Here is a 13,885-nt window from a genome sequence, read left to right on the forward strand (position 1 = left end):
TAAAATATACCATGTCTAGATGAGGCAGCCTAAAATACACAACTGATTACTAAATCTTCTGTGGGATATTAGCTTTGTAATGTAAACCTGTTGCATTTAGATTTTACAAGTACAAGGCCTGTATTTTAAACTGACATATGGATAACTGGCAGGCCTAGAGGCAGAAGAGGCTGCTTTACCGCACGTAGAGTCTGCATGTTGAGATATTAATCTGAACCAGTCCTTAGTCTGTGTATTTTAAAAGGAACATCAATGTTCATCCAATTAAAGGGAAAGAACATAGCCCACTCTCAGCAGTCATAGACTATTGCTAAATCATTGTGGTTTTTGCAAAAAGTAGTAGCAGTAATAGTAGTTAGTAGTAGTAGCATTTTATTCATTTATATCCCATTCTTCTCCCAATAATGGAACTCAAAGTAGTTAGCAACATGTTCAAAATAATACGAATTAACAACAATATAAAAGCATTAATAAAGGTATAAATATAAGATTTAAAAATGATTAAACATTTTATAAAGTTAAAATATTAAACATTAAAAATACTATATATATATATACACACACACGCACGCTCACGCACACACACGCACGCGCGCACACACACACACACACACACACACATATATATGCATGCCTTAAAAACAGCACCACACAGCATTAAAGGCTTTACACTCAGTAAAAATTGATCCTAAAACCAGCAGCTCCATATCCTGCATGGGAGGGGGGTGGATATGGCTTTGTAACAAGAATGAAAGCTACTGCACACAGTGAAGTGTAGCACTACATCTTCACTCCTTGATTACTGATCAGTCATAATGAGCAATGAACAAGCTTGGCTAGAAGTCAGTATCTACCAAGTCAACATTATTAATTATTTTTTTAATATTGAAATCTTCTCTTTTTTTATTTACAGCACCTTGCAGAGGTCTAGAGGCTGCACCTTCCACTACAAGGTTCTAGAAAGGCCACACCCACCCTCTGAACATCCAAAAAAACAACACAGTGCCTGTTCTTTATTTTTTATTTTATTTATTTATTTATTTTATTTACAAAATAGTCTTTACATATATGTATATACAGAAAAAAAAGAAGCTTAAACATATTCTCATATACCTCTTTCCCATCCCCAAAACTTTTGCTTATTACATATGCTTTGCTGTATTTCTTCATAGACAAGAGAAACAGACTGGATTGTATTGATATCTTACATATATATCTTTCTAACAGTCTTTGTCTTCCGGTTCCGCCTCCCACTACTATATCAATTAGGATTAATATATTTCCGGCTCTTCTATATCACATTCCCCGTTCCATGTACCGTTATGTCCGACTTCATCTCTCCACATTGTTTTCCCAAAATTTTTTTGCTTTGTTTGTACCAGACTATGTACTGATTTTCTCATATCCAATAACATCATGAGTTTTCTCTTTTTATTTAATTACGGAGTTGTCTTAACCCTATGTTTCCTTTATTTCCGTTTCAATTCTGACTTATCCAGTTTGCTCTAAAGAGCTATAGTTAAGGTATATATGAGGTGTGAATATAAGCTTATTAATCTTTTGTTGTCATATTAAAACCATCTTTTTTCACAGAACTTTAGCATTGGTTTCCAAATTTTTTCAATGTTGCTTTCATATTCGTCTTCATCTCTTAACCTCATTGTAATCATATCCATCTCGATTACATCTATTGCCTTTATTAACCATTCATCCACCTCAATATTTCCCTGCTTCTACCAATTCTTAGCAATTACTATCCTTGCCGTCGTAATGAGGTATAATACAGGTTTCAGATATTTCCTTATCTCCCTGTCATCAATCATATTCAATAGGTACGTTTCTGGTGTTAATCTAACATTTAAATTATATATTTCTCTTATGCTATTATGTTCCTCCTTCCAGAATTTTTTAATAATAGGACACGTCCACCACATATGGCACAAGGACCCATATTCCTTTCTACATCTCCAACACTTTGTCTCCTCCGTTTTAAACATTTTTGCCAATCTTGCTGGTGGGAGGTACCATCTATGTAACATCTTAATGAAATTTTCTTTTATATCTATACACGCTGTAAACTCTAGATCTTTCCCCCATGCTCTTTCCCAATTTTCCAACTTTATATTTCTTCCAATATTTCTTGCCCATTCAACCATGTTTGTTGAATCACTTCTTCTTCGAGCTCTATTTTTAGACAGAGTTTATATAACTTTGCAATGAGCCCCCTATTATCTTTGTCGTTCTTTAGTAATATTGTTTCTAATTCCGTTTTTTCCATCGAAATCCCTCTATGCCTCATATCTTCCTTACATTTCTCCCACAATTGTCTATACGTAAACCATCCTAAGTTTATACCCTCCTGTGCCAATTGCTCCTTACTTTTCATGACAATCTTTCCTTTCACGTTTGTCACTAGGTCCTCATACTTTAGCCATCCCTTTCCTATTAGCTTACTCCTTTTCATAAAAGCTTCGTGCGGTGATGTCCATATCGGTAGATATGTATATAATTTCTCTTTGTATTTCGCCCAAATTTTTAGTAGTGTTCTTCTGATTATGTGATCGTTGAAATTTTTATTTTGCATTAATTTTCCATCCCATAGATATGCGTGCCATCCAAATTTTATATTAAATCCCTCCAGGTTTAATAATTCTTCATTTTTAAGTTTAATCCATTCTATTGTCCACTCCAAACAGTTTGCATGAAAATATAGTTTTAGGTCTGGTAATGCTAATCCACCTCTCTCCCTCAAATCGATCATATTCTTCCATTTAATTCTTGGCTTTCTTCCATTCCAAATAAATTTTTGTATGTCCTTTTTCCACTGATTGAAGATTTTTTCACTTAATATAATAGGTAGGTTCTGGAAATAAAACATCAGTTTTGGCAGTACGTTCATCTTTATTAATGAGATTTTCTCCAATAGTGACAACTTCAATTTGGCCCAATTCACAAGTTTTGTTTTGATTTGTTGCCATGTTTTTTTATAATTGTTATCAAAAAGTTCCGAATTTTTATTAGACAATTCAATTCCTAGATACTTTATCTTCTTCTGTATTTGTATGTTAGTCTCCTCTTGAAGTTACTTCTTTTTTCCTTCCTCCATATTTAACGTTAATATAGCCGATTTGTTTTTGTTCAATTTTAATCCCGCCCATCTTCCATATTGTTCAATGATTTCTATTGCTTTCGGTATACTCTTTGATGGTTCTTCTGTAATTAAGGGAATGTCATCTGCATACGCCAAGATCTTAATTTCATTTCCTTTTACACATGCTCCTCTTATTTGGTTCTCCATTCTTATTTTCTTACATAGAATCTCCAGACACGTAATAAAGAGTAGAGGAGAGAGAGGGCATCCCTGTCTTGTTCCCTTTTCAATTTTAAATTCTTCTGTCTTACTTCCATTTATTATTATTTTTGCTTTTTGGTCCTTGTATATTTGTTTTATCCATGATAAAATATTCTCTCCCCAGTCGAGTTTCTTAAAAAGTTCTAATAAAAATGTCCAATTTAAGTTATCAAAGGCCTTTTCGGCATCTGCAAAAAGAATCGTCACTTCTTTCCCTGGGCTTTTTTCGTAATATTCGATCAAATTAATAATTGTTCTCATATGCTGTTTTGTATGTCTTTCTGGGAGGAATCCGCATTGATTTTGATGTATCCAATTTCTGAGTATGTTTTTAATCCATTCCGCTATTATGCTTGCAAAAATTTTATAATCACAATTTAGCAGGGATATCGGTCTATAATTTTGCTTATTTGTCCTATCTTTATCTTCTTTTGGGATTAACACCATATTAGTCTCCTTCCACGTGTCTGGGATTCCCTCCTCTCTTATATTGTTTAATGTTTTTTGTAAGATATCATCTAAATCTTCCCTGAAGGTTTTATAAAAACCAGCTGAGAAGCCGTCAGGGCCGGGCAATTTTCCATTTTTCATTTTATTAACTGCTTGTTTAATTTCTGTCTTGGTTATTTTACTGTTTAGTTGTTTTCTCATTTCTTCCATTATATTTAATTTTTCAATGTCTTCCAAATATATCTGAATCTTTTTCTCAATCTCTTTACATTCTGGTTGTCTTTTATACAATTGTTGAAAGTATTTCAGAAAGATTTTTTTTATTTCTTTTAATTCTGTATACGTCTCTTGGTCTTCTTTTATTTCGTATATCATGCTTTTTTCTTTTTTCTTTCTTACTTTCTTAGCCAAATATCTACCAATCTTGTTCCCAAACTCAAAATGTCTCTGTTTTAGAAATTTCATACTCTTACTTAGTTCTTCATTGCACTTACTATCCAATTGTTTTTTCAGGATTGTCAATTTTTTCCTCAGCTTTTTATTTTCATCGTTGGATTCTATTAATTCTTTCTTTAATTCTTGGATCTTTTCCGATATTGCTGTGATTTCTCTATTTCTCTCTCTTTTCTTTTCTGAACTTTTCTTCATTATGAACCCCCTTATCACCGCCTTCGTGTCCCATATTACTTTCATCTTCATATTTGGGTCCAAATTCTCTTTCAAGTAAAATTTGATCTGTTCTCTAATCTGGTTCTTAATTCTTTCATCTTTTAATAAATTCTCATCTAATTTCCACATGAATTCTGACTTTCTTTGTTTTAGTTCTAATACAATTTGGTTGTGGTCCGACATCTTGTTAATCCTTATTTTGACTTCTTTTATTTCATTAATTAACTTTTTCGATATAAAGAACATGTCAATTCTCGAGGCCGAATTGTGTGGATTTGAATAAAATGTATAATCTTTTAGGTTTTGAAATTTATATCTCCAGGGGTCAATTAGTGAGAAATGTTCTTGTAGTTCAAAAAATTTGTTGGGGAGTTTTCCTTGTTGATCTTGTATTTTCTTTTTGGATTGTCTGTCTAATTTAGGTTCCAGGACTCCATTCCAATCTCCCATTTAAATATGTTGGTCAAAATTTTCATATTTTTCTAGTCTTTTAAGCAATTTCTTATAGAATTTTCCTTTATTTTGTAGTGGTCCGTATACACTCAATATCAGGGTCTTCTTCCCATTCCATTCAATTTCAATTCTGATTTATCTTCCATTTTCGTCATTAAGTATTTCCTTGGCTGGAATTGTGTTTTTCACATAGATAGCTACTCCATTTTTCTTTTTCTTCTCTGCACTTATAAACGTTTGGCCTAGTTTAGGGTTCCTAATATATTTAACATCTTGTATTCTTATCCTAGTTTCTTGAATACTAATAATATCAAATTTTTCTTTTTCTAATTCATGAAATATTTTCTTTCTCTTAAATATTGAGTTCATTCCCTTCACATTCCATGAAAGGAATTTCATTATATTTCTCTTTTATTCTATATTTCCTCTCCTCCTCCTCCTTCCTTACCCTCTCTCTCCTCCTCTTCTCTTTGCCGTTCTTCCTCTAGCACTGCTCTAATAATTTCCAGTTCAAGTTCTTTGTCTGTAGCTCCTCCGACCGCTCCTTTTTCTTCATCTTGTAACTCTTTTCTGTCTATTATTCTTGTGTATTCGTTTTTCCCTCCCAACGTTGGTCTTTCTTTATCACTCTCATCTGGTTTTAATTTTTCCTTTTCTTTTCTTTATTTCTTATTTCTTCGTCCTTAAACCATCTATTTTAAAAGGTTCTTGCTTTTTCTGGAGTGTCTATTTTCATTTGCTTTTGTTTCCATGTAAACGATATCCCTTCCAAGGGTTCCCATTTATACCTGATTGATCTCTCTTGTAGCATTCTTGTTAGCAATGTATAATCCCTCCTTCTTCTCAGCGTCTCCGCGGGGACATCCTTGAAGATTTTGATCTCTGCTTCATCTATAGTCACTCTTTTCTCATAGCTTTCCTGTATAATCTTGTCTTTTATTCTTTCCCGTATAAAATAAACTACTATGTCCCTGGGTAAGTTACGATTTCTCGCTGCCGTTGAGTTTATTCGAAAAATTTTGTCCACTTCCGCGTCCACATAATCTGTTGAAGTTTCTAACAATTCCGCTAAAACTGGAATGATTTTATCATACAGGTTTTCATTGAATTGTTCCTTTAATCCTCGAATTTTAATGCATTTTTTCCTATCTTTAACTTCTTTCAGTCTTTGTAAATTTGCTTCCTGTTTCTGCACATGTTCTAAATCTTTAGTGAGTTTCTCTACCTTTTCTGTCCTTACTTCTAGCTCTCCCATTCTTCTATTCATCATCTTTATGTCTGACATCATTCCTTTCATTGTTTCCTTCAGATCATCAATATCTCTTTTAAAGTCTCTTCTTAGCTCATCTCTTGAGTCCTTGATCTCTTGTCTAATGTTTGTCTCAATTCTTTGTATTGCCTCGAGTACTTTGAGGTTCAGATCTGGCGCTTTCAGTTCAATTGATGCTCTTCTTGTTATTATTTGTTTTTGTTCTCCTTGTCCTTGCGCCTTCTTTTCTCTTTCCCTCTCCTTTGCTGCCATCTCTCTTGTTGTCACCATTGATGTTGTAGCTATTTTACTCATACTCTTTCTCTCTTATCTCCTTCTCAAACTCACTATCTCAATATCAGAAGTTGCAAGTCAATATCAGTTTTAATTATTGTTCAACTCAATATCACCCTTATTTCCGCTAGGGGTCTCCGCCCTCTTTCTAAATTCAACTATGTAGATTGAGGAAATAAACAAATTAATATCAAATCGTTGCCTTCTGTATTTTTACCTTCTCAGGGACGTTGTAGTTTCCCTCCTAACCTCAGCGTGTCGCTATTTCCTTCCTATCTTATTTCTCTAGTACACAAAATCAATTGCTATTACCCTCCTCTCCTGTTGGAGTTGCTGTGTTCTCAATTGCTACTTATTTCCAGCTTATCCTCCTCCCTCTTTCTACGTCTGCTCTCCTTTCCTTTACTTCTTCACTTCCGTTCCCTTATTTTCTGTTCTCCATGCAGCCCGTGTCCTTGAAAACGCCAAACTCAAACGGTAAAATACAGGTATTTCTCTATCCCTTGCTTATTTACTCGCGTGCTCCTCTCCCCTCAATATAGTAAATTCTCACTCTTTTGCACTTTCTTTGTTTTCCCAGTCCCGTCTTTTACCGGCTCTTCGTACTTTCTCTCCCTCTTCCTCGCTTCACTGTCTGCTTCTCTGTCCAGTTTACCAAGTCTCTACTGGTTTCCTCAGTTTATATTCTCCATCCACTTCTCGTCCTTGTTTTCATCTGCTTCTCGTCCTCGATTTCGTCTGCTTCTCATCCTCGATTTCGTCTGCTTCTCGTCCTCGTTTTCATCTGCTTCTCGTCCTGGAAACAAAAGAATATTGCTTCCTTTTCCTCACAAACTGGTCCGTTTCTCCTCAGGCCCTTCCATCTGCTTCACGTCTTAGCTTCTTTCTCTCCAATTCTCTCAGCACTCTCTCATCTGTCTCTCCTCCTTACACCTCTCCCCTCACTTCGTCAGGCCTTCTTACTTTCTTCCCGGACTGTTTGCTTCTCCTTCTGTATCTCCTTAGTTCTCCCCAAAAAAACCTCTTTGTTCAAATTTCCTTACATCCAAAATTAGTGAGCACCACGATTTACAACTCCTTTCACATCAGTATTTAAAGCCACATAGTCCCGTTTTTGCTAATCTTTCTCTCTCTCTGTGGGCCCCTTCGCAGGGCTCCACAGTCTTCTGATGAAGTATTGCTCTTGGGGATCTTTATTTCTAATCCTTCATGCACTTTTTACTGAATCTTCTTTCCCTTTCGGGAGTCTAAATTGCAGAGTTTGCTGCTGCGGTCTTTCTAATATGGTTTCAGCCACCTCTCGCGGCCGCGGTTCGCCCTCCGTCCCCCGGGGTTTCTTCGGTTTCCCCCTGGAGAGCCAGGGGGAATCCAGAGGAATCCTCCAAAATAGGGACCCCGTCGGGCTCCATCCAGATCCCCTTTATCAGGGGGATATTTTAGCCGTCTTTCGCTGCCGAAAGTTGGTCTTTAAACTGGCTAATAGGCCCGCGAGTGGTGTCGCTTGTCACCTGCCTTTGTGACTTGCGACTTCTTACTCCGCCATCTTCCCTGAAGTCCCTAAGTATGCCCTGTTCTTTATTTTTACTTAAAAGCAAACTACATCGCATGTGTGCTGGACGCAGGATTTCATCATTTTTCCACCTCAATCTCTTTTAAGCGTCAATTGGGCTTTTTCAAACCTGGAAGTAGTTGGAAGTCATTTTAGGTTTTGAAAAGGCTCCCCCGGGCCAAAAACTGTTCATGACATCCACAAATGTGGTAACTCAAGAAGACACAAGGAACGTTTTGAAATAAAAATAGGGGAAGTGTTTGGGACCCGGGGGGGGGGTGTCACACTTGGAATCCTGGGGAGTCATATGAAACTCATGATTCACACATTTCCTACTCTTCTCTAAGGAGGTTAAAAGTACTGAAAGTCACATAGTCACTCCACAGATGAGTTCAGATTTGACACAAGGTCTCTTTACTCCTTGTCTCACACTCTTAATATGGGTAAAAAAAAAATAATTAGTTCCCAAGGGTGTCTAACAACTGCTGTTTGCTAGCAGAAAAATTCGACCAAAACAATAAACCTGTATGCACAAACAATAAATCTGTCGGCATGCTTCCTTTTCTTGCTCCACTGATACTGCCATTTAACTACTGATACTAAGCAGGGATTTCAAAACCCAAGAAACCATGTTCCTAGCTCACTCTTCTACCATTCAACATCAACAAGTAAATATGAGCTGGATCTCAGAGGGTTTGACAGCTGCAAGCCAAAAGCCAGTTCTTGCCATCCATGTGCTTTGCCTGTATATCTCCCTGCATGAGCTTGCTTTAGCTCTAAGATCATTTGGGGAGGCTTCTCTCCTATCACCTTCCCAGACATATTTGATGGGTACAGAAGAGAAGGCCTCAGCGGCTGCTCCTAAACTTTGGAACTCCTTCCCTTGGGAGATTAGGTTGGCTCCTTCCTTGCTCTTCCTCCACTGACAAATGAAACATTCCCTATTCCAGCAGGCTTTCAGGAACTGAGTCCAATGGGCTTTTAATCACTGTGTTGAGTTGTTTTTAATATTCTGTCTTTTAATGAATATATATGTATATATGTATGTAGAGTCTGCCCTCCATATACACAGATTTGCCATTTGTGGATTTGAGCATACACGGATAGGAAGCCTGCAAAAAAAAGGGGGGGTTGGCAGAGGAGGAGGAGGAGAAAGTGGCAGGGAGGAGGGGGAGGAGGGAGATCGAGAATGAGAGAGAGCAGAGAAAAGGAGGAGGAGGAGGAAAAGGAGGATGAGCAGTGGCAGCATGATGGTGCGGTAAGAGGAGCAGGAGAAAGTGGAGGATGTGGGGAAGAGGAGGAGGAGGAGGGCAGAGAAGGTAAGGGAAGTGAAGGAGGAGGAGGAGGAAGGAGGCAAGGGAAGTGGAGGAGATGGAAGACGCAGAAGGTGAGAGAAGTGGAGGAGGAGGAGAAGAAAGAGCCACGGAAGCAGCGATGGGAGAAGAAGAGGAGGAGGCAGGGAAGAGGAGGAAGAAGAGGTACCCCCTTGCTACCTGCCACAGTGAAAATAGTGAGGGGGCACTGGGGAGGGGGCAAAGGGCCATTATACTCAATGGTGGTGTGGCCACGTGGCCGTGCCACCATTGAGTGCTATGGGACAAGCACACCTGGATTTTGGTATCCGCAAAGGGGGGGGGGTCTGGAATGTATATCCATTGAATACCAAGGGCCCACTGTATAAACTAAGGTTTTGGTATACTTTTAACCTATTCCGGTTTTAATATTCTGCAAGTCATTCTGAGTCCCAATATTGGGGAGAAGATGGTACAGAAATGAATACAATACAATACAATACAATACAATACAATACAATACAATACATAATAACATGCTGTGAGACCCTTGTTTCCCTTCCATTCCTTGCCACTGTGCACAATTTGGAGAACTTTCAATGACTAATTTTTAGAATACATGGTGAAAACATCTTTAGAAACCTAAATCTATATACACATAAATAAAAACAAAAATGTTACCTGCTGACATATACTTCTTAACACATATCTAGCATATTCACTGAGACTAGCAGTTTCTATGGAGACAGGTTTTCCACATAATTTCAAAGAATGTGATGAAGTATCCCATATCTCATCATCATTAATATCACCTAGTAATCTTCGTACAGAGTAATCTGATTTTTTCAGCGATGGGATACTGTTGCTTCCAATTTCAGCATCACCTGCAGAGCAAAAATAGCACAAAGAGGAACAGGCTTGTCTTTTAATATGACTTGAGTTTTGGCTGATTGCTCTTTTAGTTTATTCTTACTCAACACTATTCTAATTTACTCACTACTATTCCTATACTGTTCTCAGAAATTATTTTAGTGTTTTTGGTTTATTATTTTAATATTGGTTTTATGACTTTTTTTTTCTTGGAATGGTTGGTCTAATACATGTTTCTCTAAAGCTGTATGGTATTTTCTTTCTCTTTTCTTTTTTATCTCCCTGAATACCTTTTTGGAAAGGGCAGAGTATCTGGAAGTTATGTACTTTACAAAAAAAACCATGCTGAAGCTGTATTTATACATATACTGGATAGGAGAAAATACAGAACTACTGGATACTATTTATTAGGTATGACAGCTGTACATCACAGTACCAGGTCTTGGGAAGCATAAGCTAGAGTACAATTGCATTCATGTCCTGCTTACCTGCTTCCTATAGGCAACTGGTTCGCCATTGTGTAAAGAGATTAGAGAACAAAACTAAGGAGATTACCGCACTGCCCTTTCCTGTCCTTTCCTCCCAAGAAAGGTGTGGGGTGTAAAATTTAATACATGCATTTTATCGCACACCTCCATGCCCAGGCAGGAGGCATCCTGTACCTGATCGTGGCATCCCATACCTGATCCGAATTTCTCCCACATCTTGCAAAGAATGAGGAAATCCCGTTCTTTCAAAAAGTGCAGGAGAAGTCCAGATTAGGTACAGGATGCCACGATTAGGTACAGGCTGCCCCCTGCTTAGGCACAGACGAGTGCAATCAAATCCGTATATTAAAGTTTGCCTCCCATACCTAGCTTGTGAGGAAAGGATGGGAAAGGGCAGCGCGATAATCTCCTTAGTTTTGTTCACTAATCTCTTCACACAATGGTCAACCAGTTGCCTATAGGAAGCATGTAAGCAGGGCATGAGTGCAATTGTACTCTATTTTATGCTTCCCAAGAGCTAGCACTGCGAATCTTGCCTCCACAATCTTTGCTTTGATCCAGAAGGACTCTTCCTATTGATAATATTTCACTAAAATGTATCATATACTATTGGAATAGATGATAAATCTTAGAAAAGTTGGGAGTTAAATGCAACTGTAAGCAATGTTCTCATTATTCCAGTCCATATTCCAAAGAAAAATTCCACCAATTTAATAGATTTTAGGCTGCAATTTTATACGCATTCACCTGGAAGGAATGTCCCTTGAACTCGAAGCATCTTAATTATATATAGACTTATATAGGACTGCTGTGTTAAGTCATGAAAGTATGATCTTACCAAGCATCAGTATTGCTTTCAGAACAGCAAACACAGCTCCCACTTCTATACTGTTGTGAGCAGCAGTTAAAAGGCGACGGTCACAAGACGACCGAATTCCCAGAAAAGATTTCCCTGAGGAATAAGATAAATAATTACGTTAATTTGTTTAGAAACATTTTTTTCTATATAAAAGATATTCATAATCTGAATTCTTGCCGCAATAATTATTTTGTTTATAAGTAAAAATGACATATTTCACTGAGTTAAAATGATGTAAATATCAATTAGAATATAATATGATGCCAAAGCAAAACTGAAAGCTACCTGTAACAGTTTCAAACAACAAGGGCTCTCCATCCAAATGGGAGCCAATGGGAAATTGTGGTTAAAATGTTAGCCTTTGGAGATCTAGTCAGTGTTCTAGTACACATTTGACCATGAAACTCACTGGTTGACATTACCTCTCTTGGCCTTACCTGTCCTGCAGGAGTTTTGTGAAAATAAAGAGTAAAGAAAAAAACCTGTCCACCCTGAGCTCATCAGAAGAAAGGTGGAAATAAATATAACTCAGTCACTGTAATTAGCAGAAGCATGCTCTTATCCTTAAGTTAAAGGCTGGATCCCAGAGTAGTTATACTTGGAATCAAGCGGCCTATTCTAAATACAGCTGAGGCTGGATCTAAGACATATGACTCTAAAATTTGGAGTCTAAAAAACAAAACAGGATGGGGTGAAGTCTAATATAACAGTTAAACACAAGGCAGCAATAAAGTCTCAGACATTTCTCTGACTATATAGTTCTAATCTAGAATGCAGCTCTAGATCTCTGCTTCTGTTAGGCAGTTGCTGTTGTGAGAGCAGGAAATTGTTGTTCTCTTCTTAACTGTATACTCATGAATTTGATTTTGACTGAGAATCCCTATAGCCTCCAAAACCTGGTTTTCTTCTATTTTCTTCAGCTCTTGCTCTCTAAATGTCTTTAACTAACTCCCCTCAGAAATTCTTCTAAGAATTCTCTCCAGTCCTCTATGGCAGTTCCTAAGGACCAAGAAAATCAGTGGGATCTTAGACTAAAACTAAAATCTCCCAAACCTCAGACTAATACTCTTACCATAATACCACACTGCTTCTTAAATGAAAAGACAAGGAACAAAATGGATTTGGAGAACCTACCAGTTGGTAAAAGAGAAACCTCAGGTGTTCGAAAAAGGTGTAGCAGAAGTCTGCATGTCATCCTTGCTCCAGGCTCAGCATCTGGATCTCCACAGGCTGCAGACAAGAATATTATCATAATACAGGAAAACATCTCATTTCCAGTACTTCCAAACAGAAGTAAATTTGTTTGTTCTCCCTGGACTATTCTATGACAATTTTGTAAGAAATAAAAGAGGGGTGGAGGGAGAGAGATAGAAAACGAGAGAGAGGAAAAGAGAGAGAGAGAGAGAGAACAATTTTCTAAACAGCAATACTGAGGAATTTTTAGGGCAGCCAATGAACTACAAAATAGTGAATTTCTTGAATTAAATTTTCATTTTGACTCAAATATAATTTTCTATCTAATTTTTTCATGTTGAAAATTATTTTATTTAAAATTAAAACATACAGTTTCAGTAAATACATAGCTTAAGAGATAGCTTATCATTATAAGAAATGGTTTAAGTAGGCAAGCAACTAAAACCAGCACTCAAAACAGACAAATAAGTAAAACGTGGGGAAAGTTAAAACACAACAATGATTAAATTAGCTTTTGCTTTAATTTCCAGTCTGTAGGTAAGCCTGTATGGCATAAATAGTAAGATATGGCCAGAGACCAAAAGAAAACACAGTAGAAGGCAATTATAACATTATTTTCCTGCCCCATGTGTTTTCCTCCGATCACTAACATATTAATACCAGCATGAAATGTATTTAGAGGACCATGTCTACTTTATACTTTTTAAAAGATAGCAGAAACTTCCAATAGAAACTTTTAAAAGATTTACAATACATGCAAGAAAACGTCTTCTGAAGGAACACAGTGCAGATGCTCTGTAGTCACAGTTAACTCACCTGCTGTAAGTAAAGAGGGAAGCGCAACATGCTGAACTACATCCTCCAAGAAGAAACACTGGCGGGCTATGAGTACTGCAACAAAAGTGGCCAATGAATCATGGAAGGAAAGGTCGCTGACCTTAAAGGAAGAACAGTGGCATCATTTTGCTTCAAGCCAGCTTACTGCAGAGAAATGTAACAATATCACTTTTAAAAGACCAAAGACTGACTGACATAAAATGTCACTAACCAAAGAGTGGTTTGTATGTTTCAGTCCATTTTTAATACATAAAAAAAGAAATCCCTCAGCTATGGTCAGAATTGGTACCAATTAAATTAATTATATATGTATGAGAAAGGGTGAATTT

The 13,885-nt window shown here is 37.1% G+C and overlaps 1 protein-coding gene across 2 annotated transcripts in view; it reads right to left on the reverse strand.

Annotated features, from left to right (window-relative positions):
* MED12L (mediator complex subunit 12L) overlaps positions 1–13,885 on the reverse strand; it is a 271,105-nt gene that overhangs the window by 45,925 nt on the left and 211,295 nt on the right. For both annotated transcript variants that reach the window (XM_089509038.1, XM_089509039.1), the window contains exons 23-26: positions 13,536–13,656; positions 12,660–12,755; positions 11,505–11,618; positions 9,990–10,192 (exon numbers count right to left, since the gene is read on the reverse strand). In XM_089509038.1, coding sequence (XP_089365164.1) covers positions 9,990–10,192; positions 11,505–11,618; positions 12,660–12,755; positions 13,536–13,656 — 534 coding nt within the window. The remainder of the gene's footprint in view (positions 1–9,989; positions 10,193–11,504; positions 11,619–12,659; positions 12,756–13,535; positions 13,657–13,885) is intronic.

This window comes from Sceloporus occidentalis, unplaced genomic scaffold, assembly GCF_023333645.1.
Source record: "Sceloporus occidentalis isolate IW3139 unplaced genomic scaffold, rSceOcc1.0.p SCAF_2, whole genome shotgun sequence".
Taxonomy (NCBI): Eukaryota; Metazoa; Chordata; class Lepidosauria; order Squamata; family Phrynosomatidae; genus Sceloporus; species Sceloporus occidentalis.